General features: G+C 35.8%; 1 protein-coding gene across 3 annotated transcripts in view; it reads right to left on the reverse strand.

Annotated features, from left to right (window-relative positions):
- Positions 1-4,945: 4,945 nt before the first annotated feature.
- The window catches only part of TTC39B (tetratricopeptide repeat domain 39B), a 64,920-nt gene continuing 44,971 nt past the window's right edge, over positions 4,946-24,894 (reverse strand). For 2 of the 3 annotated variants that reach the window (XM_008632565.2, XM_017732886.1), the window contains 14 exons: positions 24,653-24,720; positions 22,406-22,470; positions 22,136-22,241; positions 20,723-20,788; positions 19,025-19,133; positions 18,107-18,174; positions 17,960-18,019; positions 17,497-17,658; positions 16,320-16,411; positions 15,902-16,022; positions 13,854-13,965; positions 10,489-10,606; positions 9,268-9,384; positions 4,946-8,899 (listed from right to left, as the gene is read on the reverse strand). In XM_008632565.2, coding sequence (XP_008630787.1) covers positions 8,803-8,899; positions 9,268-9,384; positions 10,489-10,606; positions 13,854-13,965; positions 15,902-16,022; positions 16,320-16,411; positions 17,497-17,658; positions 17,960-18,019; positions 18,107-18,174; positions 19,025-19,133; positions 20,723-20,788; positions 22,136-22,241; positions 22,406-22,470; positions 24,653-24,720 — 1,361 coding nt within the window. In that variant the 3' untranslated portion in view covers positions 4,946-8,802. Of the gene's footprint in view, positions 8,900-9,263; positions 9,385-10,488; positions 10,607-13,853; positions 13,966-15,901; positions 16,023-16,319; positions 16,412-17,496; positions 17,659-17,959; positions 18,020-18,106; positions 18,175-19,024; positions 19,134-20,722; positions 20,789-22,135; positions 22,242-22,405; positions 22,471-24,652; positions 24,721-24,894 lie in introns of all 3 variants that reach the window. The other variant, XM_017732888.1, reaches the window with a different exon arrangement.

A 24,894-nucleotide genomic window follows, 5' to 3' on the forward strand; every position in this document is an offset into this window, starting at 1 on the left:
TACCCCCGATGCTTCTGTCTTCAATACAGAGCATTATTGCCCTGCCCTGTGAGCTGCTGGACTGTGCCACACTGTCTGCTCCCTCCATTTACCTGGCAAAGGAGGAGGGCTGGGCAGAAACCAGCTGATGTAGGCTTTATTTTTCATGGAGTTGGGAGAAGAGAGAGAAGATAAACTTGGTCTTGCAAGGGTGAGCAAAGACTGTGGAGCAGGGGAGCAGGAAATTTTCTTTGAGCAAGACCACCACCCCTCCCAGCTTCTGTCTTCCAGGTTTGAACTCTGGAAGACCCATAGAAGGCATCAGTCACAAAAGGAGGGTGAAATCTACTAGTGGTGAAGGGCCTGTTGTCTGCTACAGAATCTGGACAAGATGCCTCCAACATAAGACTGAGTAAACACAATTTTGTTCTATAACTATTCTTTTCCTGCCAAAAACTTCTGTCTTCTGTGCATTCTGCTTGGATTGAATTGCATAGTACTCAAACTCCTACCTCAAGTCTCAAAAGAAGGGATTTTATGTGGTGCGTGTTTGCAGTCAGCTATCACAAAGGTATCTTCACTTTGTAAATAAGGAAGCAATAAACACTATTTCCACTGCTGCGTGTTTCATCTTACTTTGTTGTTACTTGCATGTATAAGAGCCAGTTTTACTGGTTTTTACTGGAACCGAAATGCATACAGCTGAGACTTGAATTTGGACCTTGAAACACTAATTGAGCCCCTAAAAGGCTCAGACACAGTATCACGACTGTTAACAAACAGCTGCTTCCACAAACACTGTTGGAGTTAAACCAATACAAGCAAGATTTTGCTGATGTTATATTGTTTCCTAGTGCCTGATTCTCCTCCGGGGAGGAGAAGAAAATCCTACACCAAGAAACTGCTAAATGGCACAGCAGGCCACTGGGGAACTCCACATGATGCAACTGCTGCAGTAGAAGCTTCTTGTTTCTTCACAAGACTCTGCAAGGTACTCCCAAAGCCTCTTTAGCAACAAAAACCACGCATGTGTTTTCCAGTAATACAGTACAGCTGGTCACAGGAGACCAGTTAACAGGATCAGACAGTCAGGTTGCACCAAGCACACTGGAATCCATAGGGACACACTGGCTAGATAATGGTGGGTTGTTTGGCACTTACAAAGTAGGTGTTACAATGCAGAGTCTTTTTTGTGAGATTGAGTGGGGCTACTGACCCTACTACCACACAATTTGGGTAGCAGCTGCCAGTATTTAGTTAGAACAGGACAGTTTAAGGGTTCCTTAAATGTTTCCTAAGAAACAGCTGGGAGAAAGAGCCTACAGCTACATTCATCTAACTACTTTCTGACAAGCAATGTTTTTGATTATAATAGTTAACAATACAATGGACTCTCATTGCTATAATTTTTCACCTATTGACAGCTGTCAAATCCATGCTACAAAAGCATTGTAACTTAAGAACTTCCAGATGAAAGAGCTATTTCTGAAACTGTGTAACACCCCTGAAGGTTCTTCTGGTTGCAAAGTGAGCACTCTGGGGTTTTTTGGTTGGTTGGTTGGGTTGGTTTTCTTTTTGGTTTTGTTTTTTGTTTGTTTGTGGGGTTTATTTTTATTTTTGTTTGTTTAGAACACCACCACCTCTGGATTACATTGCCTCCACTTAGTTAGCAAGTGAGTACTCTGCACCATAATTTCTCTTACTAGACACACTTCTGTCACAATCGTCGTGATAGAAATCTGTTTTTTATCCTTTCATATTAATCTGTTTGGCCCCACAGTCTAAGGTGACATCAATTGTTCACGTGCTACAGAAACCCCTATCCAACATACTCTTACTTATCCTTCACACATGAATTTCTCTTGAATTTTCTCCTTTTCCTAGTCACCATCCCCTTTCCATGGGGGTAACTGCCACAGCCAGCAAAGACAAGCAAGTATCTCAGCTGCACATTACTCCAGGGAAGCACAGAGCTAGACAATAGTGGAAGACAAAAGATTTTTCTTTGAAGACTCTCCTACCAATTTCAGACAGTCTAGCAGAGAGGCAAGAAAATGAATCCCACTCTGCTGTCCTAGGAAAGCAGTAAAAAAATCAAGGAAAAAAAATTAATGCAAAGGGATGGATCTCTTTCTCCTTTTTTAGCCCCAGAAGGAAAACAGGTGCTGACAAATTATCACTATTGCAATGGGGTTTCATACATCGGAAACACTGGGCATGTAATAGTTTCCAAAGTCCATCTCGACAAAATTTCCAGATGTCACACTAGAGGATATTCAGATTGGTAGACCTAATCTCATTTAGGTGCACAGGTAAGATTCCTGAAGTTAAGGAAACCTGCTTGTTTCAGAAACCAGAATTCCATTTTTTGTCCTGCCATTGTCAATCAGTAAAATTTAAATTCAATTTTGCAGTGAACCCAGTACCAAAACTGCTATCTTTATTGCAACATACTCTTTGGGTAACACATCAAATAAATACAGAAGTCTTAATAAAAACTAACAAAAAAAACCCCCAAAAACAAAAACAAAAACAAAAAAAAAAAACCACGATGGAAAACAGAACATAATGCAAGGTCCACCACTTTACCAAGTGGCACTGAGAACCAGCAGTGTTTAGACAAGAAAATATGTAACTTGATTTTAAATAGATTGCTTGACTCCAAACTCCCAAGGTATCAATGGAGAGAGATACCTCCTGGAGAGAAAGACGTGAGGAGATGGTTGATAAGAAACTCAACAGGAGCTGGCAATGCGCACTTACAGCCCAGATAGCCAACCACACCCTGCACCAAAAGAAGCAGCCTGGCCAGCAGGGTGAGGGAGGGGATTCAGCACCTGTAGCAACAGGACAAGGAGGAATGGGTACAAATTGAAAAAGGGAAATTTAGGTTAGCTATTGAGAAGAAATTTGTTACTGTGAAGGTGGTGAGGCACTGGAGCAGGTTGCCCAGAGAAGCTGTGGATGCCACATCCCCGGTAGTGTTGAAGGCCAGGTTGGACATAGCCTTGAGCAACCTGATTTAAGGGAAGGTGCCCCTGCCCATGGTGGGGGGTGAGGTTGGGACCAGATGATGTTTAAGGTCCCTTCCAATCTGTAAGATTCTCCAAGTAACTATTCACACACAGCACATATCCAACACGTTAAGTTAGCTGATCTGGCTCTTTCTCAGATTTCCTTAAAAGACTGGCTTGTTCACTAGGAAATGTTATTCGTCAACAGCATACAGTATTTTGGGTTGCAGGTTTTATTTTTCAGGCAAGGCTTATTTATTTTCTTCTGTTTAACCTATTGAAATCTTAGCCTGTAAGTTGATAATCACTACATGTATTGTCACTGGCCTCCAGGGTTCACTTTCACCTTTTTCCCTTTTCTTTCAGCTCACAAAAATCTGATTTGAAGCAGCTTCCACTTCAAAGATTCATTATGAAGTAGACACAATGATTATAGTATCATTAGTATTACTGATTGCAATAAATGAAGTAAGTTGCTTCCACAGCATATGAATAGTCCAATAAAATTAATGTAAACTACAGCACAAGTAATTTCCATTTGGGTTGTGAAAAGAAACTGATCTTAAATTTTATCCATATGATAAAAAAGAAAAAAGGCTAAACTTTCTTCAAAGTGTAAAACGTGTAAAACCAATTAATAGCAGGTGAAGAAACATCAGACATTCTCTCATTTTCAACAAGTTTTCAATGTTCCTATGTAAAAACTAATACAGATAGATTTGAAGCAACTTTACTGATATGACTAGAATTTGGAAAGAGGTTTAAGCCATGCATCTTTTCAAGTAAAGCTTGAGCATGCATATTCTACACCACATGAAATTTTAACTACAGCTAGATTCCTTTGTAGAATGCTGCTTATGTTCATCGATGCACACAATACAGAACGTCTCTTAAAAGAGAGAGAAACAATCTAATCAAGGTGGGCTGAGTGTTACAAATTAAAGTTTTATATCTGTACCTGAATATATTTAGGCATCATGTTTTGCCTGGACATAAGTTATATCACCTTGAGTAAAACTGTCATGAAAATAACATAATACTTAAATTCATACTGCCCTCTTTTCTACAACCAAGTTTAATTCTGAAGATCTCCTATTGCTCTGGAACAAGTTAAGCCTAATGTAAGCTATATAAGTAGAATTAACCTAATTTTGCATATCCCGCCACCCTGACTGTAAATACTGAAGTAATCTCTCAGGTGGGATTTTAGTAAAACCTTAACTTTTCCCACAGTCACATGACATGAACACCGAGTATTCTCCGTGCTTCAATAGCATAGATACTGAATCTGGCCCACTGAAATTTTCATGGACCGAAAGACCTGACACTGAAAACAGACATCTCCTACTGCTTACATGTTTGAAGAATTTTTGTCTTTAAATAAGTGACTAGATCTAGGAAGATGTTGCTACCTGGAATTACTAGCTGACATGTGCTTCTCTACAGACTGGAAGTACATGCTTACACTACTAGAAAAAGGAGAGTATTTAATCTTGCAATCACTAAGCATTAAATTTGCCCCGCTAACCATGGACTCTTTTTTTTCCAGAGGGTACTCTTCTACCAATTGCATTAAGAGCCACACTACTTCTTTATCCATTTGTCCTACAGCATTTATAACCAGATTAAGGAAAAAAACCCACAAACCAGAACCAAAAACACAATTAAAAAAATCTCCAAACACCAGCAGCACAACAAAAATCCCCCAAGCAAAGAAAAAAAACCCTGTAGCTTATTTTATATTTGCTATCTACATTCAAAACACCCTCTATTCACTCAATAGATCTTGACAGCTTCGTACAACCTCTCAGTCTGGATAGGTTGTATAAGAGCTCTATGCCCAAGGTAGCATGTTCAAACTAGAGATCAGGCCTTTTTTGATGATAATGCTTTGGTAAATCTCAGCTGAAGGTTCTTGATGTACAACTGGAATACAGTGCCAAAGTCAGCACTCAGTAGCACAAGCGTACGTGATTTATTCCTCTGAAGTGAACATCCATTCCAGTGCATCACAATGAACATTTCTACATGCTCTTTAAGCCAGAACATACTTCATTCCTCATTTTCTGTTTTTCTGCCCTCACTGCTTACTCATCAAATACCAAATAAAAATGTGCAAATCTCAGTAGATCAGAAGCAAAAAAACTGCAGCACCAGAGCAAATATAAACATTCTTTGTTGAACTAGGCAGTATAAGAATACACAGAAACAAAAGACATGAAACATTAAGATTAGTAGTAAAATAATTGCAAAGTCTAAGCTGAATTTGTTACAAGAAATTACTTGTTTTACACATTACTTTGCAAGGTGTTTCAGAAACATAACAAGATCAGATTATTGTACATTTCTCTGGCCATAAAGTGCTACATACAGCTGCTACCCATGTGCATTAGAACAGATACGTAACAATCTTGCAACAGCTTTCTTTCAACATATATTTGCTTTCAATCTCTATTAAAAACTGATGAATAGACTTCTAAACCATGGTACAACAATCTTTCAACAGATTAAACATTTGGTTGATATGCACAGACAAGAAATTTTCTGTAAGTTTCTAAGTAGGTAATTCTTAATCAAAGAGAAGCTTTGTCCTGTAACCAGGCTAATTTTTTATTGCTTGCCTTAAAAAAAATACACATCTATTATCAGAAAGAACTAAACGACCTTTTGTAATAGCGTAACTGTAATCTTAGCCTTGATTGCTTAAACTAACAAATTAAATTTGCCCTTGTATATATTATAATTCCTACTATTATCAAGAGAGGGTATAGCATCATAGGTATATTATCAGCTTTGCTTAGTTTCAAAGTATAATATTCAAAATATTCAAAGCACAATATTCAAAATTCCCATGGAGGATGAGCATGTGAGGTGAATATTATAAACAGCAGTTAAGACTAAATCAGACTGTATTTAAGGCCCAGTACAGTATACAGCAGATTAAAAAAAAAATAATAAAAGCCACAGACCCTTTGTCTGAACCCCTAGACAGAACACTTAACTCAGACATAATGTACTAAATAATACTGCATCACTGATGCATTGTGTCAGGGAGACATGCACTTTTCTGCAGCATTTGGAAAACTAAGCATCTCCTGCAGCTCTGTGGAGACCTACCTTAACTGAAGGGTTACAAATCACTCCCACACATTTATATTTCCACCATTAACAACTTGGAAAAAAATGTCCAGAATAAAGCTTAAAGCTAGGAATCCTGATCAATCCTTCTAGCAAGAACAAAACAGCAGCACAGAAAGGAGACAAGCTCTAAACACTACTTCATATTGAGTCCCCAAAACACTACAGATGGTATTGCAAATTTGTGCCAATCAGCCTGTTCTCTGCATGAGTGCAAAAAGGCTGATCCAAAAGAACAAAGTATAACATACACAGGGAACTAAAATTGCCTATGGAAAGCTGAACTGAAGGAAACAGTTCTTTTTACTCTCTCTTCAGTCAGTAACATCACCCGTGGCAAAAAGTACACTGCTACTTGCAGCTTTGTCCTAAACTTTGAAAAAATAAGTTTCTAAGGAATATCATTGCTCATTTTTTGTTAATTTTGATTTCTATCTCAAATCACCCATGAAATATTAGCTGTAAGACACTTCCCACAAAAACAAGAGATCAGAGACTACATCATGCTCCATTCTGAGAGTCTGTAGTCCCAGTTTTAACTCTTCTAGAGCAAATACTATTTGGAACACAAATGACAGAAGTTTCACTGGCAATTGTTGACATCACCTTCCACAGGAAAATGAAGCAGACCCCAATCCAATAATCAGATTAAACCAAAATAATCCTAAACGGTACACATAATGCCCACAGATGCATTAAAAGTATTTTCTGAAAATATATGAGTTTATGCTCACTACAGTTTACAATCAGATTTTATATATAAATGGGCAAATCTTTAGAGAAGTCAGTTGGCAACATATGCTAATCTCTGTTTTGAAGTTTAGCTACAGTCAATTGAATATATTTGAAAATAAACATGCTTATTTTATCAGTAATTCAGTGTCTCAGGTATCTAAGCTTCAAACCTACATGTATATAATTTTATACAGTAACTTAGTTACACATTTACAATACGCAGAAATCCAAACCAACAAAGAAAAACAGACTTTGGATGAGGTCTCCATTTTAAACCTGTTATGTTTATTTAGCTAATATTTTTAAACTCTTACTTCTCCTGTAAATATACCACCGTATTACAGAATTATAAGCAATTAAATGACCCTGTTATTTATAAGTCATAGAAGAAAGCTGTGTTCTCAGTAACCTGAGAAGAATTGCTATAGCGTTTAGATTATACTGACTGTTCAATTAGAAACTTCAGTTACTCATTTACTGAGGACACATTTTTCACCTATTTCTTTTGTCCTGATTTTGCTTGGGTGGTAGTTAAGGGCAGCGAATCACATACATGAGCACAGGTACTGTGAATTTACTGTGCAGAAGTAAACATACTGGCATTGATAAAAAATGGAAATGGCAAGTTTTGCAATAGCTAGTGAAAGAAGAGTTATTTGGTGTATACTTATATAAAAATCAAATCTATTCTTAAGAAGAGACAGCTAGAATCTGTGTATCTAAAGAAATGGGAAATGCAATTTGATACCGTTGTTTGCATATAAGCATGAAAAGAAAAATGCGTGCACTTACAAGTATCCCAATTTTACTGCATATTTTTGGTAGAAATTAGACTAGAATATGCACATTTTCTTAACTGCAAATTTAAAAGTGGATTCACTTTTCAATGCACAATCAACTTCCCTTAATACGAATTATTCTCGTTATTAGGAAAATACATAAATCTCCCAATTTTCTATTTACTTTGGTTAGGATCCAAGAACAGAGAATACCAACTAGGGTGCTAGTCTACGATTAAATGATTGCTTCAAAAAGGAAAAGAACAATCCTTTCTCCAGATCCATGACAGGGAAGATGGGAAACAATCAGTTTCCGTTGTGCCAAGAATTATTTGGGGGAGACACCAGGCAAAATTTCCCAGTGTTTTCTCACTGGGAAAGACATCCTGTGTAAGTTCCAATGTGAATGTTCTCAGTGCAAGCTTTTTTTTTTAAACAGGTTAAATAAATCTGTCAGGATCAACTTAAGACTGCTGATTCTACTTTAGAACAAGGACATAATGTCCTTTGTAGCTCTGCTTTTCTACAACTGAAAAATATCCCCCGTAAGCACTTCTTTGGAATCAAACAGACCTGCAAAGACATTATAACTGTAGCCCTGCTTAGCTTCATCTGACAGAGTAAAAATATTGCACTTCAGTTAGGTTCATTTTGTTCCCAAAATGAAATTAAATCAAAGATGACTAATTCTTTCCTCTGGAACACAAATTTTAGAGTATGGTATGCCAAATGTGGGTAAGGTTATCTGCAGACATTGCATTTTTGTTCCAGAGGCAATAAAGTCTCAAGTGTACTGCAGAAAATCAAACTTTCAAAAAATGCAGAAATTATCACCAGTTCCACTGCATAACCAGCATCTGTTCTCATATAAAAAAAAGTGTTTTCATTAAATTTTATTGCACCATCACCTTTTTTTAAAAAAATATCCCCCATTCAAGTAAAATATTAAATTATTTTTATCAAACAAAAAACAAGGTCTTCTTTAAAACAGCACGTAGATACAGTATAGGTGCTATACAGAAAAAGTCTAAAATAATGACATACATAAAATCAGAAGTGACAGAAAACAATCATTATGTTCTTCTCTATGATTAAAAAAAGATTGCAAAAAGATTGTGTAGGCTATTTATTGATGCATGAAAAGCATCCCTCCTCATTCAAGGTGTTGAAGCAGGTGACACCTTCAAGCTGTCAAGTGCTGCATGAATTCTGAAGTGCAACCTGGACTCCATGGAGTATTCCTTGTAGTTGTTTCTGCAAAACAGACAATTTATTTTAAGAAAAGGATGTTTGGACTGGATTGTTTCTACTTCATATGTTCACAAGATAACAGTCTTCATTCCTTCAACAGATTGACAGACAGATGAGTTATGAGACATTTAAAGCTACACCACAAACTGAGCAAAGAAGATTTAGACCAGTACTAAAATTAAATGTCCTGATAAACTGAACCCATGTCTTCAATTCAACTATATTAGAAAAGTTCTCCAAATCAAGAACACAGATTTATAACTACTTGTATTTTGCAAGGAAGCTGTCAAGAAGAAAACATGTGCTTTCATTGCTACAAATACCCAGCTACACTTAATTTACAACGTCATTAAAAAAAAAAATCCACTTACTTTGCAGTTTCTATGTATCTTATTGCTTTTTCTCTCTCATCCTGTTGTTTGTACAGAAGACCCAATTCATACAAGGTGAATGGCACCAAGTAGCTGTCATATTTTATTTGCTTCTCACTAGAAAACCAGAAAAAATACAGAAATGGTTACTTACAACCGTGTCTCAAGTGACCAGTTAACTTTTAAAAGCAATCACTGCCTGTAACAGCACATAGCCAGAAAACCACTCTGGAACCTTTTTTACTGGTTAACTCTGTACACATAAATAAATAGTCTTAAAGCACTGTAGCAGCCCTAGACATGTAGAAAATAAAGCTGAACAAAACGTAGGTATTCAATTCAGAAGACTATTCCTTTCACCCATGCACTTTATGAAGAACTGTTGTCTTTAGATTTTTTTTAATATCTCAGCTGTAAAAGCCTGCTAGTTGCCAACTACCTTTGGAAAAAGATTTTTCAGAAATAGTGTTCCTTTAACTTGCAACCAATCAACCCCCTCTGCCCTGCAACTTGCAAAGTGCTTGACTAAACTCCCATGGGATCTTAGAAACAGCAAGAGAAAACAAGACGGCAAGAGGATTAAAACACACATAATTCTCAATAACAAATTCTATTATTTATTAATTTTTCTAAATCACTTGTTAGAAAACTCGCACATGTAAAAATGCTTCTTCAGCCCAAATACTTAGAAACTCCCAAGAAGTTTTCAACTACAACCAGTACCTGACTCATGTTTTATATAGAAAAGCTATTACAGCTGGTATAGATCTGACACCTGAAATATTTGATAAATCCATAAAACAGGAAAAACAACTCTTTGAAACATGTAACAACAACTTCTCATCTACATGGGGAAGCATGAACTACTGAAGTATTAAATACTGAATTAAAAAAAACCAAACAAACAGGAAACCTAAGTGAATTGTCCTTACCTACAGATAGCTCTGCAAATACAATTCCAAATGTATTTGTATATGTTACCTGACAGTTCGATTTATTTAGTCTAAAACACCACCACATATATAAAGCTATATTAAGTGTTAAATTGCTACAGAAAAATACAAGCAAAGTTTTCTGGTTCTCTAACTACTTTCAGAGGTATTTTAATTCCAGCTCCTTAACAGGATGCTTAATTATTCAAAATTCTAACATGACAGGTACAACAGGAGTATCAGAAATGTTACCAAAAGCTATAAAATCCATTTCTGTTATTTTTTTTACCTTTGAATTACTTTACTGAAACATAATTCAGCTTGCATGAGTCTTCCCAAGTGTTTCAGGCAGAGGCCTTTTAGTAGCTGCAACATGCACACATCATCCACATAGTATTCATTGTGATCTAACAGTAAAAGCGAGATACGTCAAACAATTTGAAGACATCATGAAAAGGAAAACTAGATTTTTAGTATGTATTCAGTATGTATGGAGGGAGTATGTATTCAGACTCAGGACCTTGTTTCTCATGTTCTATATCTCAAAATGTACATAACCTTCAGGCAGGATTTAAAATACTGTCTACTAAAGAAGATGCGTCCATGACATCCTTACCTTTCTCTTAAAAGACAGGCAAAGAAGAAATAAGAAATTGAAACATTCAACAAACAGGCATAAACTGTCATTAACTAAAGATTTCTTACTCACAACAGATAAAACTAGAGTGAGACAGAAACCATTGCATTATCTTAACAGCTTCCCCTGTTACAGACAGGCAGACCTCCAGTAGTACCAGTAACATAAAAGAACCACACAAAACCACACTACACCTCTATCTTACAAAGCTCCTCAGAAGCATCATTTTGCAGTACATATTCAAGAAACCATGTTTATTAGTAATTCTATCATCTCCAGTGTTTAAGAAGCCTCAGTAGTAGTGTATAACTTTTGAAAAATTGAATGAAGTTTTATGTTCAATAAGACTGAAGATATCAGATGAACGAGGGTGTTTGAATCAATTCAAAATTTACTTAGCAAGTGTGATCCTTTTTTGTTCCCCTAGTTTGTAGCATTTGCTGGGTACAAGGAAGGAACAGAAAGGAAAGGAAACATATGGATAGACAGATGGCACCACATACATTAACAATTCAGGAAGCAAAACACTCTCCCTTCAGATCATGTTGTTTACAACTAATTGCCAGCTCTCTAAGGTCACGTTCATTTTTTGCTTAATAGTCTGCCAAAGAAATCCTATGTAAACAGTTCTGAAACATGCAAGACTAATGCATTTTAGGATTCAGCAAAGTGCTTTGCCACTACTTTCAGCCTTATTTCTGCCTGTGTTTAAACCCAGAAAGTCTTGATAGATTGTAACTGACAGACTGCGCTTTTAGTGAGAGCACAAGTGCAGCGCATGAGTACTTTGCATTCTCTCCAGCCTGTTTGTTAGGCTGAGCTATTGGATTCTGTGACTGTCTCCTGAAGGACTCATTCATTGAAATTACGGGGGCATGCACTGATGTCAGTAAGGGCTCGTCAGTCTTTAACAACTTCAACTAGTATCTCCCTGTTATTTCCCAAAAGAATAAAAGCTATTATGCCAAAACATTAACACTAAATGACAACAAACGTACAGGCCAATTTAACACAGACAACCTTGCAATAAATGTGGGAGAACCATCTTTACAGCTGCAGTGCTCTGAAGTATCATTACCAGGATTAAAAAACACACAAAAAAATGAATTTTTCTTGAAGTTACATATTCTTTTTTTATGTCTTGGAAATAAAAAAACTGAAAAAGTAAGTTTCCCAGAAATCCTGTGGAAAAAAACCAAACCAAACCAAACCAAAAAACCCCCATCTCTAAAGTCTTTCATTTGTACCTTCTACCATCTCTATTTTCAGCTCCATACAACATAAAATTGCTTTCAATCCTTGAGAGATTCCAAGCTGTGCCTATTCACTTGAAACAAATGAAATAAAAACAGTTCTAGGAAGTCTCAATCCCTAAGTGACCTTAGTGTATAATCAACACCCTTTTTTTACAGCATCTTAGCAATCCTTTGATGCTACTACTACTAAAACCTGTCTCTTAAAATTCTATTGTAACCTTGTCATACTCTGCTAGCAGCCTTAATCACTTTTTCTTAGGGATTCAGCAGCAACTCTGGTAATCAGAGTCTTTATCTTCTCTGATTCCATACCTTTAAAAGCAGATCAAGATCACATATATGAAGTCCAGAATAAAATTACATTTGACTGAAGTTATTACTAAAAAAAGACACAGAAAGTATATACACTTCCAGACTACCTCCTTTTTGCAAACAATGAATTTCCATAAGAAAAACACAGTGGTTTTATTTCTGTTGCTTTTATTTTGGTACCTTGTACATCTTCTTAGGGATTTGACAGGAAATTTACTTCACTGTTACAACTGATGAGCACTTCCAGTACAAACCTCTGCATAATACAGCACTGGATTTCCAACAGGTTCTGCCAGAACCCTCCATGAGGGGCTCATGGGAATTACTTTATTTGCAAGTATCTTGCATATCACTACAGTTTTGCTTTAACATTACAAGAACAAAAAAAGAAAACATTTGAGATTTAAGAGGCACACTAGCGATTCTGCAGAAAAGTGAAAAGCACCACAAAAAATAAAGGGACCCAACTCAAACATGGCATGCAAGTTACTCTAATTTGGTTTCTTATACCATCCAGATTTGACCATTACATATTTCTTGCATGTCCTTATATAATTTCTTATGTATTGCCTCAATTTACACTGTAAATCATATTTAGATATATCTTACATTTCAGAATTGCTGTTTTAACCATTGGTAAAACTAAGTTGCTAAATTGTTGATAAGTGCGACTAAAATCTGGGTTCAACAGAAATTATTTTTAGTGAATTATCATTTAAAAACTTTCACATGCAAAATGATAGTATTTATTCTAGAAAAACTCCAAAGAGGATTCTACCAAAAAATTCACAACAGGTGACAGCACCCACCTGATAAAATCTGATAAAATCAAGGACTTGTGCAGTAAACCAGTTGCAATAATGGAATTTAAATTCTTTTAGGAGTAAGTTATGTGCTGATCCTCTAAACATTACCCCAAGATGCAAAACCATGGTCAAAGTTCATTTTGTAAGTATAGTTTATTTTACAACTAGCAAACGTTTTATTTTGCCAGAAAGTAAAACAAAAAACCAGACTCATTCATGCATAGCACTTTCTTATATCTTTTATACTTAGTCATAGTCTACACTGCATGTGTCCTCTGTAATAAAGTTAAGTGTGATATAAATTGGTTTAGAAAAAGTATTTTTCAGACATTTTAGTCATTAGCAGATCATGGTCCAAGAACACTCCCAAAGACAAGAAAAACTAAGCTAGACCAGTCATGTTCTGTAACTAATAACCTCATGTCCTTGAGTTTTCTGTATTCGTCTGCAGCATCAACTGATCTGCATAAAGAACATACTGAAGAACCACTCCTAACTTTCATGTTCAAAATTTCCATACTTGGACTTAATTAGCACATTGTCAAAGTCAACACTCAATTTGCAGAGTATCAGAAGACAGAAGCATAGCAAAATGTCAGCATTTCTTATAAGATTATTAATTCCACCTTAATTGATCACTTACTAGTTTCATTTTGTAGAGCAGTTTCTTCTTTTTCAATTGTTACCAGTAAGTTTTCAGTGAGGTCCGCTCTTTTGCCCACAACTGCAAATCCATTCCAGACATACATCATTTCCTGACCAAAAAAAAAAAAAAAACAACCCTGAAGAAAAAATTGGTAGGAAAAACTCATGAAATTGCATAAATATTTAACTAAAGCGTGTCTCTGAAAAGGCTGTTGTGGAACATTTTGAGTACATAAAAATACTACAAAAGTTTGTTTTAAACAATACAAAATGTTTATGAATAGGAAAGGAAAAATTACGTTGAACGTGTGTTGGCAAAGCTAACCTGGGTTTCCAAGTTTTGAATGTTCTGAACCTTTTTAATGGATCATACTATCATGTATTTTCACAGATCTTCAAAAATTAAACTGAACAGATTTTATCACATGACAGTTTACCATGACCCACATAACACATCAGCAAAACTGGGTGGTTTAGGTTCAACTTGTGGCCTCTGCCACATGAACTAGAGAAAGAGCTAAAAGTAGTTTCTTTCTATAGGATGATAGTTAAATTTGGTGTGGATTTGAGTGTGTGCTTGTATATACAGTATACTTACATAAGTATGCACACAAAAACACATTCTTGTGTTTATATGTATATAGATGCTCTAATCTATAGACCATTACCTTCCATACAGAGCAAAACTGGAAGTAGATACAACTTTCTGGGTAGAAATGTGATTCCAGTAGGCACATCCAACATATGATTTTACTACAATTTCTACAAAATCTTGTTGGAAAAAACTCAAGGCAAATCCCGGAAACAAATCTTCCCAGATGCCTCAGCACAACAGTAAGCAATATGCTTGTTTTGATACATTATCACGTGGTAAAACTTAAGGAGAATGAGATTTAAAGCTACCCAACAAGGAGCTTTGACAAGATCTTTACTCAGTCATCACAAACTAAAGCATCATTTGTTCCATTGTAATTGTAATTACACCTCTGAAATATGAAGCCTAATGTCATTCTGAAGCTGATACAACACATTGTTGCAATATTTCCACTTCCATTTGTATTGTAAATATGTGGGTTTGCAGAAGGAGAAAAAATCTGGCTCTCTCAAAATCTGAAATAGTGTTATTAACACCAACTACATCATTCTAGATTTGTTTCAATTCTGCAGTCTTTTCTAACTTATACATACTGAAATAAACCATACGCTATGTTTGGTTGTGCTTAATCCATAATGAAAAAAATTCTTAAATTAAAAGATACTGGATTTGACAGCAAGACCAAACGTATATACTCACAGCTTACAAGCACTCTGCTGTACAAGCCCAAGATAACTTTTACTTAGTCCTCTACATGCAGTTTAATATAGATAAATTTTAGAACTGGTAGACTAATTATCTTTGTACTCCTCTTTCTATATCGATGGGCTTTAACATAAGAAATTCCTTCTCGAATTAGGTTTTTCATGTACAGTTGTTGGTAAATTATGCATGTACAAAGATTTTAGCATACACATATGAAAAGTATCATTGCTGTGCACATATAAACAGACTGCAATACTAATGCCACTTAAGTTAAAATATGGGAAATAAGAATAGCATTCATAAAGTATCTTTAACTTCTGCATGTTTTACTCAGACTTAATATGAGGAAGGAAAAATACTACAACCAAAACCAACCACCACTCTTCACTTCTATCAGAAGAGCAAAAATACTGAAGTACTTCATAACTTCCTAATGAGTCTAGAAGACAAGGATTAAAATCATGCCAACCTAAAGAAAATGAATGCAGGTTTCTGTATCACTGAACTTTTCATGGGAAAAATCTGGCACTTGTTTCGGACTGCTACTTAGTTGGTTACTACCAGCCCCTGATCCAGCCCCTAATACTTTTCATAAAAATCGCATTGCATGAATGCAGTACTTATTCAAATAAAACTTCAAAAATGCAGACACATAATACCTAACAATATTATTCCTCCCCTGTATAATGAAGTATACTGATTTGTTTTCTGTTTCAAAAGGATGAAAACAAAGCAAGAACAAATACCAAGACAGGTAGTATCAGCTTCACTGGTTGAGGACATGCATAGCGTCGAGCTTTCCTTACTGCAAACTTCTCAGTTGGGATAGATTTTCCTGCAATTCTCTGTTTTAGACCATCCACTTGCCTACAAGAAGGGAAAAACGGAAAACATAAGTTGTTTATTGTTTTTTTTTAATCTCATTTCAGTTAGCAAGATTTACTGTTTGCCTCTGAAATATAACATCTTAAAATTGTTTTACACCACACAGACCAGAGCTGTAGGATATATCTTTGCTGATAAAAGCAGTGTTTTAAATAGTCTAATGCTAAAAGCAAAGGGAAAAACTGAAACGTTTATAGTTATAAGCAGGAAGGTAAGTCACACAAGACAAATACAGGGGGGGAAAAAGAGTGCACATCCAGCTGCTTTATAAAAGTTTACCTGAATAAAGACACTATGTCCTCACCAGTCCTCTTCAAATCATCCTCTGAAAGCATACACAGAATTGCTGCCTTCTGGAATACATATATTGCCTATTTCAAAAAGAAAAAACAACATATTACCACATCTAATTTGCTGTGTTCAATCAATACACTAAAGACTCAAATCTCACACTCCAAATGCTGCAGCAAAGTGTTTCTAGGAATTCTCAGGCAGGTAGAACTACAAAAGTTTAGCATTCCCTTTGTCACACAGTTTATGCTGTAATTTTATTTTCAATGTATTTACTAATATTTTTAGTTAGTTAGTCAGAAAGTTAAAGGTGCCTCCTGCAAAGAACAGGAGAATTTATTATGCAAACCACTGTTAAAGAGATGAGGTTAAATGACCTAACTGTTCCGAAGTCCATTACTGTTATTATATGATCTATTACATGTAGAGACATGCTTGAAAAAAACAGACGGAAATATCTGAGTACTGATTCAAGGAGAGTTCAAAAACCAGGTTTTGCAGAGGAAAAAAAGAAGAACTCTCTTCTATCCATTATGGTATTCAAGACATTTGCACTTCATGTTGAATATACTATTCTCTTCCTCTTTTGCCAAGAATTAGATGTTATAACCCTTTTTCATTAAGCAGAATAAAACAGCAATCTAGGTAGGAACAGACAATAATGCATAAAAAATTTTTGACACATTGTGCTTGGTTCATAGTTTTGAAAAACATTTTTACAAGGAAAAGGTTATCTGATGACCCAGCTTTTCTTGTGAGACCCTGTCCCCAGCAGTCATCTCATATTGTCTCACTAAGCATCTGCTGAGTAGGTGCGTCTGTTTATAAACAACTAACACCGTTTCTTCAGCCAAGTTTTACTAGTGAGTGTCAGAACTTGACCTGAGAGACAAGTTTACAGTTTTTCTATCCCTCCTCTTTGTCTCAGCTCAGGTAAGTATCTCCATTTTTGGAGGGGCCAAAGCATTGTTGCTTATGGTTCTGCTGCTTCAAAGCATGAAAGAAAAGTTCATCCTTAACCACCCAGTTAAAACATTTTGGTGCCATTGAGACTTTGCTTGTGAGTTTCTCAAGAAGGCAAGAATTACACTCATTGTGCAAACTGAAAAGTAACTTTAACTGTAGACCACTGGTATATCACAACAATGTCCACCTGCCCATTTACCTTAGACCACCTGCTCTCTTTGCTGAGCAGGTCTGCATACCGATATGCTTGAAGCCAGTCCTGCTGGAAGGTGTAGCACCACATCAGTTCCCAGTAACAGAGATGATGAATCTGTTTCCACTCTTGCTGGGCTGCTATGCAGTCTTGGAACCTCAACTGCGCCTATGAGTAGTTAAAGAAGAATGATGAAAACTGGCTCAATTACAGCTCCATGTGAGAGCCATGTCTAATTACAGAGCAAATTCTTACCTAGCACCCAGGTGGAGAACACCTGACAAGTAAAATGAGATAAACTTTCCTTTCAGTCTCACTTAAGAGAGAGGGCTGGAATCAACATTGACAATGAATGTGAATAGGGATAACAGCATAGTTAGCAGTCCAACTGATTCTTAGATTAATTAATTGTTTTTCCCCTTCAGGCTGAACACTAAACAAAAACCTTAGAAAGAAAAAACTGATTTACCTTTTCAAAATTTCCTTTCAGTATATCTATTCTGGCAGCATAAAATAGAATAATGGAACCCTTGAAAGGAGATGAGAAAAAGAACCAGTTAGGATTTTGAGCTTAGGGAAGTACATTTCTATTACAAAATTTATTGAAAATACGCACATTTGGAAATTTCTGGAGGTAGGGTTCAAGGAGACTGTCTGCTTCCTGAAGGTTGGCTTCCCCTGTACCTAGAAAACATAACAAACCAACCTCAATGTACTTAAAAAACCCCAAGTTTCACAGATTAAGATTTTGTTTTCAAATCCTATTATGACTTTGATAGATCAATGGATGATGGCTTTTATGTGAAAGCAGAATGACTTCATCATTTTGTGTTTCTATAAAACTAAATTCTTTTCCCAAAGACACTAAGTCCTTTTAAGATACTAAATGTCTGTAAGCAGAAACAGACTAGAATTATAGGAATATTCTTTAAGCTGTTCCATTATAGATCCTAGTTATAAATTTAAATCCCTTTAATTGCTTTAGCAAGCTAGGAAAACATTCCTCAGCTGCCTCTTCACCTAATTTTGAACTCAGTAATGAAATACAAGTGATACTGGAAAAAATGAAGTTCTCCTTAATTTCCTGATGAGCCTGAGGGACAAGGACTGAAATACTTAAAAATTAAAGAATGTGAAAATACATGGCAAAGAAGCATACAGAATTAATTATGACTTTTAGCTCTAAATGGCAAAAGCAATTAATTCTGGGTGTATAGGCTTTTTTCTGGAGATAGTTTTCACAATATCTGATGTTAATTTATGGATAATGACTTTTCTGAACTTAATACTGTTTTGCAATATTTTGCTATCACATATTGAGACAGCCCCACAAATCAAGCAAGATGTTGGTATAATGCTATCTACCCTCACTGTTTCTGCAGACATAGCTTTGTCATGGATATTAATTTCAGATCATAATTAAGTATACAGCAAACTCCTATTTGGCCACAATTTTGAAATTCAGTTATAGAAATAAATCACAGTATCTATTATAAGGTGTAGCATGACTGAAAAGCTACACAGTGGGTCTCACCAAGGATTAAGGAGACGTAAGTATGATAAACCAACAGGGTGAAAGTACACAGAATGGCCCTCAAACTGCTGCCAGATGCGCCTTCCCGTAGTTGGCAGAGGCCCAACTCCTAAGGAATATCACAAACACATGCAGAATTAACTATGAGTATACAGAGTTACTATGAATTTTTTCCGGCTAACCAAAATTCAGTTTTCGTTTCAGATGTAAGTATTTCATAATGCAGTATTTATTATCTCAAATCCAACACAACCCTCTACCAAAACATTTCCGTCACAGCTAATAGCACTCAGGAAGGAGAAGGCTAATCTAACTCTTAATAAAATCACACATGCATTTCAGTGCTCTGGTGAAATGGGAACACCACATGAACCATGCAGACACACAGGTCTACAACCCTTCCCCATTATTTTCTGACTATGAGCCTTTCAGAATAACATCCTTCAACCCACATTCAGTGGGAAACTCTCACAATTGTTCCAGTGCTACTTGTTGGTACGAGTCTTCCTTCACAGAAAACCCTGGTTATCCTCAATTCTCTTCCATCAAGTCAACCACTACTTTGAGGTTCTGACCAAAATATTACCTCTGCTGATACATCAATGTCTAAATAGAGATCCAGATTCATGGAGCTTTATGCAGCTCTTAACACATGAGACTTCCCTTACTTTCCCATTTATACCCGCAACAGCTTGACTCTTTGGGGATGTAGAGATAAGCTCACAGCTTTCCTGCTCAAGAGCAGTGACTCCTCAGACACAACTTTGCCTCAAAACAAATATTAACAGATCAGTTCTACTGCATAGCAACTTGATGAATTATAAGAGAATTCAAGCACCACACAAAAAAATTGTGATGATATTTCAAAATCATTTGTTCTTTTTCTTACAGCTTTCATTGTGTTTTAGTCAGGGAAAAATGTTTATTATGGAAGAGCTTCAGCATGAACCAGGTCTTTCAGAAGAAGAAACAGAACGAAGAAGTTTCTACTGAAGTTTAATTTTACAAAAGGAGAACCATATTGTGGACAAGGTAACAGCAATAAGACCACACGGTGACTGTAGCACTAATAACTTGAAGTTTCATTGTGTACAGTTCTGTGGGTTTTTTTGTTAGGTTTTTTTGCATGAGTTTTGTTTGGGTTTTTTCATTTCTTATGGGCATCAAAAAGAGTTTTGAAGAGATGTAAAATACTTATAAAACAAGTCTAGGTTTAGAAAACAAGGCTATAGTTACAAATACTTTTCTCATCCATGAGATAAAGATGTACCTAGATTCCAGGGTGACACGTGATATTAGGAAATTCTTTTTCCCAAGAAATGGGCTGGGATTTCAGGTGGAAAAATGTAGAACTGTGATTCTTCCCTCAGTTACTGGTGTGAGGAACGTTAATTTCTGACTACATCAACTAAAAAAGAAAGCTGATATCCTCTACTTAAGGATCAGCAAAAGGAAAGGAAATTGCATTGGAAATATCTCCTCTGAAGTAAACTGGTCATTTCCCATAGTTGTTAAAGAGCAGGGTATCATGTGTGCTTTTATGCCTGTATCGTCTAGCCTACTTATCTTTTCAACAACATTAAAATACTGATAAACAATAGAAATTATACTTTTACTGTGGAATATATGACATTAAATCCATCCAATCTTTTATGTGAGAAAAAAATAATTAGAAAAAACAAGTATCAAATCAAATACCCTATTTCCAGAAAATCCAATAAATTCTAAAAGTCGAAGGATCCTTCCTGGTAAAAGTGACAGCATCTGAAATACATTAAAAAAAAAAAAAAGGATAATTAAAAGAAAATACACTTCAAAAAAGAAGTTAAATTGCTACAAATGTGAACCAAAAAGGCCAGCTACTATGTTAAATGCTATTACACAGTATTAAAAAAGTAAAACACAAAAGAACTTGAAAGTAAACGTGCGTGCTCTGAATTCTGATGATCATCCAGCATGAAAAATGTAAGACAGAGTCCAGCTGTACTTCTTTAGATAATGACAGATGTTTCTATCTTCAGCTGGTCAGAATTGCTTCAAAATTGTGGGTCTTTTCGAATGAAAGTATTATCTATTTCAGTATTACTTACAACCTACAAATGTCATCTTCCTTTACCATTATTTCATTTTATTGGGAGTATCACAGAAGCTCTGCTTGTTTCTCCTGTGTGAGCACTGAATTAGCAGATCAGTGAGCATAATGATTTTAGAAGTACCAGCTGTTGCTATCATCCTTAAGCCTTCTATTTTATGCACTTTTGTTCCCTCTGTAACTGCAGCCTCTATATCCTACACAACAGAAAACCACCTATATCCTACACAACCATAACCACCTTTCCAATGAGCATTAAGAAGCAGGTCTACTTGAGAGTCAGTTTTTAGAAAGCTCCATTCACCCTAATACATTCTGCCCATCAAACACTTCTTCTGTTAAGCCTCCTACTGAAAAGACTCCATGAAGGAGAGGTCAGGGCACTGATGAAAACAGTTGCTTGAATTTTAAAGTCTGGTGCAGATAGACCTGAGTTCTTCTGACCATATTCAAAATTGGTCATCTCCAGCCTAGAATGATACAGAAATTAACATGCTGGCAGAAATCAACTTTCACCATTGCCATGGAAGATGTGAAAAGGTAAATGTAGCAAATTGTAAAGAAAATGCAATTTTCTTTTGCACGAACTTAGTAAACTACTGTTCATTCTTTTAACTATAATTATCTATGTCAATCTAGAGTACATCACTGAAGCAAAAGAATGGGATATATGGGGGAGTTAGAATTAAATAGTCACTCCAGGTATTCTGTAACCACAGCACAAGCATCTTAAAAAAATCCTTCTACACACAGATAGATGCAGCTGTTTTTTCACTTCAGAAATACACACATTAGTTACTCGCAGAGAATGAAACAGTTCAGAATAAAATAGTAGAAACATCCCAGAAAGCATGCATGCCAGAAGTTGCTGCTGGTATCATATTTCATAAAACCTCCAAAGCCTATATCTCTATTTTACAAATGTCTAAATGTTAAATCAGTTACAGTACTGTTTATGCAAAGAAAGACAGTCCTACAGAATTAGCCCAATGGCCTTTTTGTAGTGGAAAAAGTCATACCAAGTTGAATGCTCCAATTCCAAGATTTACTCCTCCTTCAAATTGGTAGTACGTTTCATTTTTGCTTTTGTTCCCCTGAGTCATCTGTAGCACCTGATGACATTCTCTTGCGATGGAGAAAAAAAGGAGGGAAGGGAAACACAACATAGAAATTATATTACGTATAAGGACTATGATTGCTACAAAAATATTCCTTTCTATTTTGGGTGCATTAATACCACTCCAACTGCTTATACCAACATTGAAGTTAAGTGTCTTCTAATATCTTACTTGTATATTTGGTAACTTGTCCTAATTTTGAGGCCGCCTTTGATAAAGTTGATCATATTTTCATCCTGGAAGAAAAAAAATTAACTGTATGTACAATATAACTGTATAAATATAGTGTGTTCATTACACGTAACATATACATAAAAATCTTCCAGCTACATTTACATTTATTTATAAGTCAGTGGTCATTGGAAACACTAAAAATGTTTTTCAGTTACTAGATGTGTCTGTAAGACTAACGTTAACACTTGCTCTAAGTTGTCAGGGTAACATTTCTCTGGTGTACGTTACAAATTTTAATACTGAAGAGAGAGGTGAAAAAGAGAGTCCAAGAGAGCACCTTTTAGCAGAACTTGCAATGTATATAAATGAACCAAGAAAGGTCTCCACCAGATGGTGCTGTAGGAACTGTTTAGAACACTTGGAAATGGCGATTCTCACGCACACAAGGAAGCCTACAGAAACTGGCAGAAGAGAAACTGAAGAATCCCCTAAACAGATAAATCCCATCGCTGATCAAAAGTAAGCACATGTGTTACTTAATATACGGGCTTACTAACCTCTAGAAAAACCAAAACAAAACCACGATGTACGTGTCTGCAAAACTAACTTCCTGAAAAGCAAGACAGTATCAGTTCAACAGGATGGTATTTTTTCTCCTAGAGTTCACACAAAAGGGGAACATGTGCTGGCATTTCAGAAATGTACATTTAAATACTTAGGGACAGTATATGCAATGTGGAAAATGAAAAAGCACCAAAAAAAAAGCGCCTCAGAATGATCAAACAAAGGAAATGCTGGCTTCCATAAAAGGATTGCCATTTCATAAGACCCCCATCTGTTTTGTCTGAAACACTTCAAGTGTTTCAGTACAAGAATTCTACTTCCCTCTGAGTGGTTACATTTTTGTTATCATCACTATCCTAACATGAATCATGGTCCGCCGAAGACAAAAAATATGGGGCAGGACAGCAATCAGCAGCGTGGGGTATTACAGTCAAAAGCAATACAGAGGTGGGGTTTTAGAGAAAATACACATCTAAGGGGTTTTTTATTATTTTATACAGTCCTAACTCACCTCCTTCAATAACTGTTTCAAAATTCTTTTCATGCTTAAAAAAGAGCCCACCCACCCAACAAAAATACAGAGGGTTGCTTCCACTTGGTTAGTAAAGGAGAAAGCCAGTTATAGGAAAGACTGACATTCCATTAATTTTATTTCCTGACACTTCTGGCCAAATACTGGATCAAGTAGTGCATAAATATTTGCCAAAGGAACTTAATCTGACCTTAGTATCTATGTGCTTTACTTCTTTCTTGTATTTATATTGGAAGAGATTATCTAAAATATATTCAATAAACATTATATATACAATAAACATATGTCAAAAAAGTATGACTAACAACTCCTGTTTTCAGGAATCAAATTTCTAATTGAATTTTAAAACACTGTAATAAATATTTGCCAAAGGAACTTAATCTGACCTTAGTATCTATGTGCTTTACTTCTTTCTTGTATTTATATTGGAAGAGATTATCTAAAATATATTCAATAAACATTATATATACAATAAACATATGTCAAAAAAGTATGACTAACAACTCCTGTTTTCAGGAATCAAATTTCTAATTGAATTTGAAAACTCTGTAGCATGAAGTCCCTGAACCACAACCTAAATCAACAGCACCAGACAGTACAAAATACCAGATCTCTCTGTGAGCTGAACTGTTACCTCAGCAATGCTAAGGCATGTCCATTTTATAATCATTCATTACTATATTATTCCTGACACCACATCAAAGTGCATAGAGAGCAAGACTGCACCGGCAATTACATGTGTGCATCAGCTGAAGTTTTGCTAGCTGTGACACATTCTAGCCGTTTGTGCAAAAAATGACTTGCACTTTCGAACAACACACCTCCTCATACTTGAACGTATTTTTATACAGGCACTGGACACTGTCTGATGTGATGCAAATCATTTAAACATACCACCTTGCATAAAACACCAATATACCTTAGGGTGATACCTTGGTACCTGAATATCAATAATGTCTTTGCTTATTCACACAAAGAAAGAGAGAACTTTGCTGAGCAGCACAGAATTTACCATACTTTCAATCATCGCCATGAAATAACTAGCAAAAAATTTGGTTTTGAGTATCACATCTATTGTTGGAATTATGTTTTCCAAGAACTAATCCCTGTCCATTACACTGCCACACAAAATCAAAAACTGCCTTTACCTGTACGAAGGTGAGAGCTGCTTTCTGTAATAAGCATTCAGCATAGCAGATTTCAGCATGCATTTCCTCTATATAAAAAAAAAAAGTTATTTACTATCAGCAAAGTCATTGTCAATATTGTCTTCCTGGGGTAAATGAAAAAAAAAAAATGCTGCCAAGACAAGGGGGAAAAAAAAAAAAAAAAGGCAAAATTCTGCTGTCGCAAATCCCAAGAGAATTCTTCTATTTCCCTTCTTCTCAGA

This window comes from Corvus brachyrhynchos, unplaced genomic scaffold, assembly GCF_000691975.1.
Source record: "Corvus brachyrhynchos isolate BGI_N302 unplaced genomic scaffold, ASM69197v1 scaffold194, whole genome shotgun sequence".
NCBI classification, from domain to species: domain Eukaryota; kingdom Metazoa; phylum Chordata; class Aves; order Passeriformes; family Corvidae; genus Corvus; species Corvus brachyrhynchos.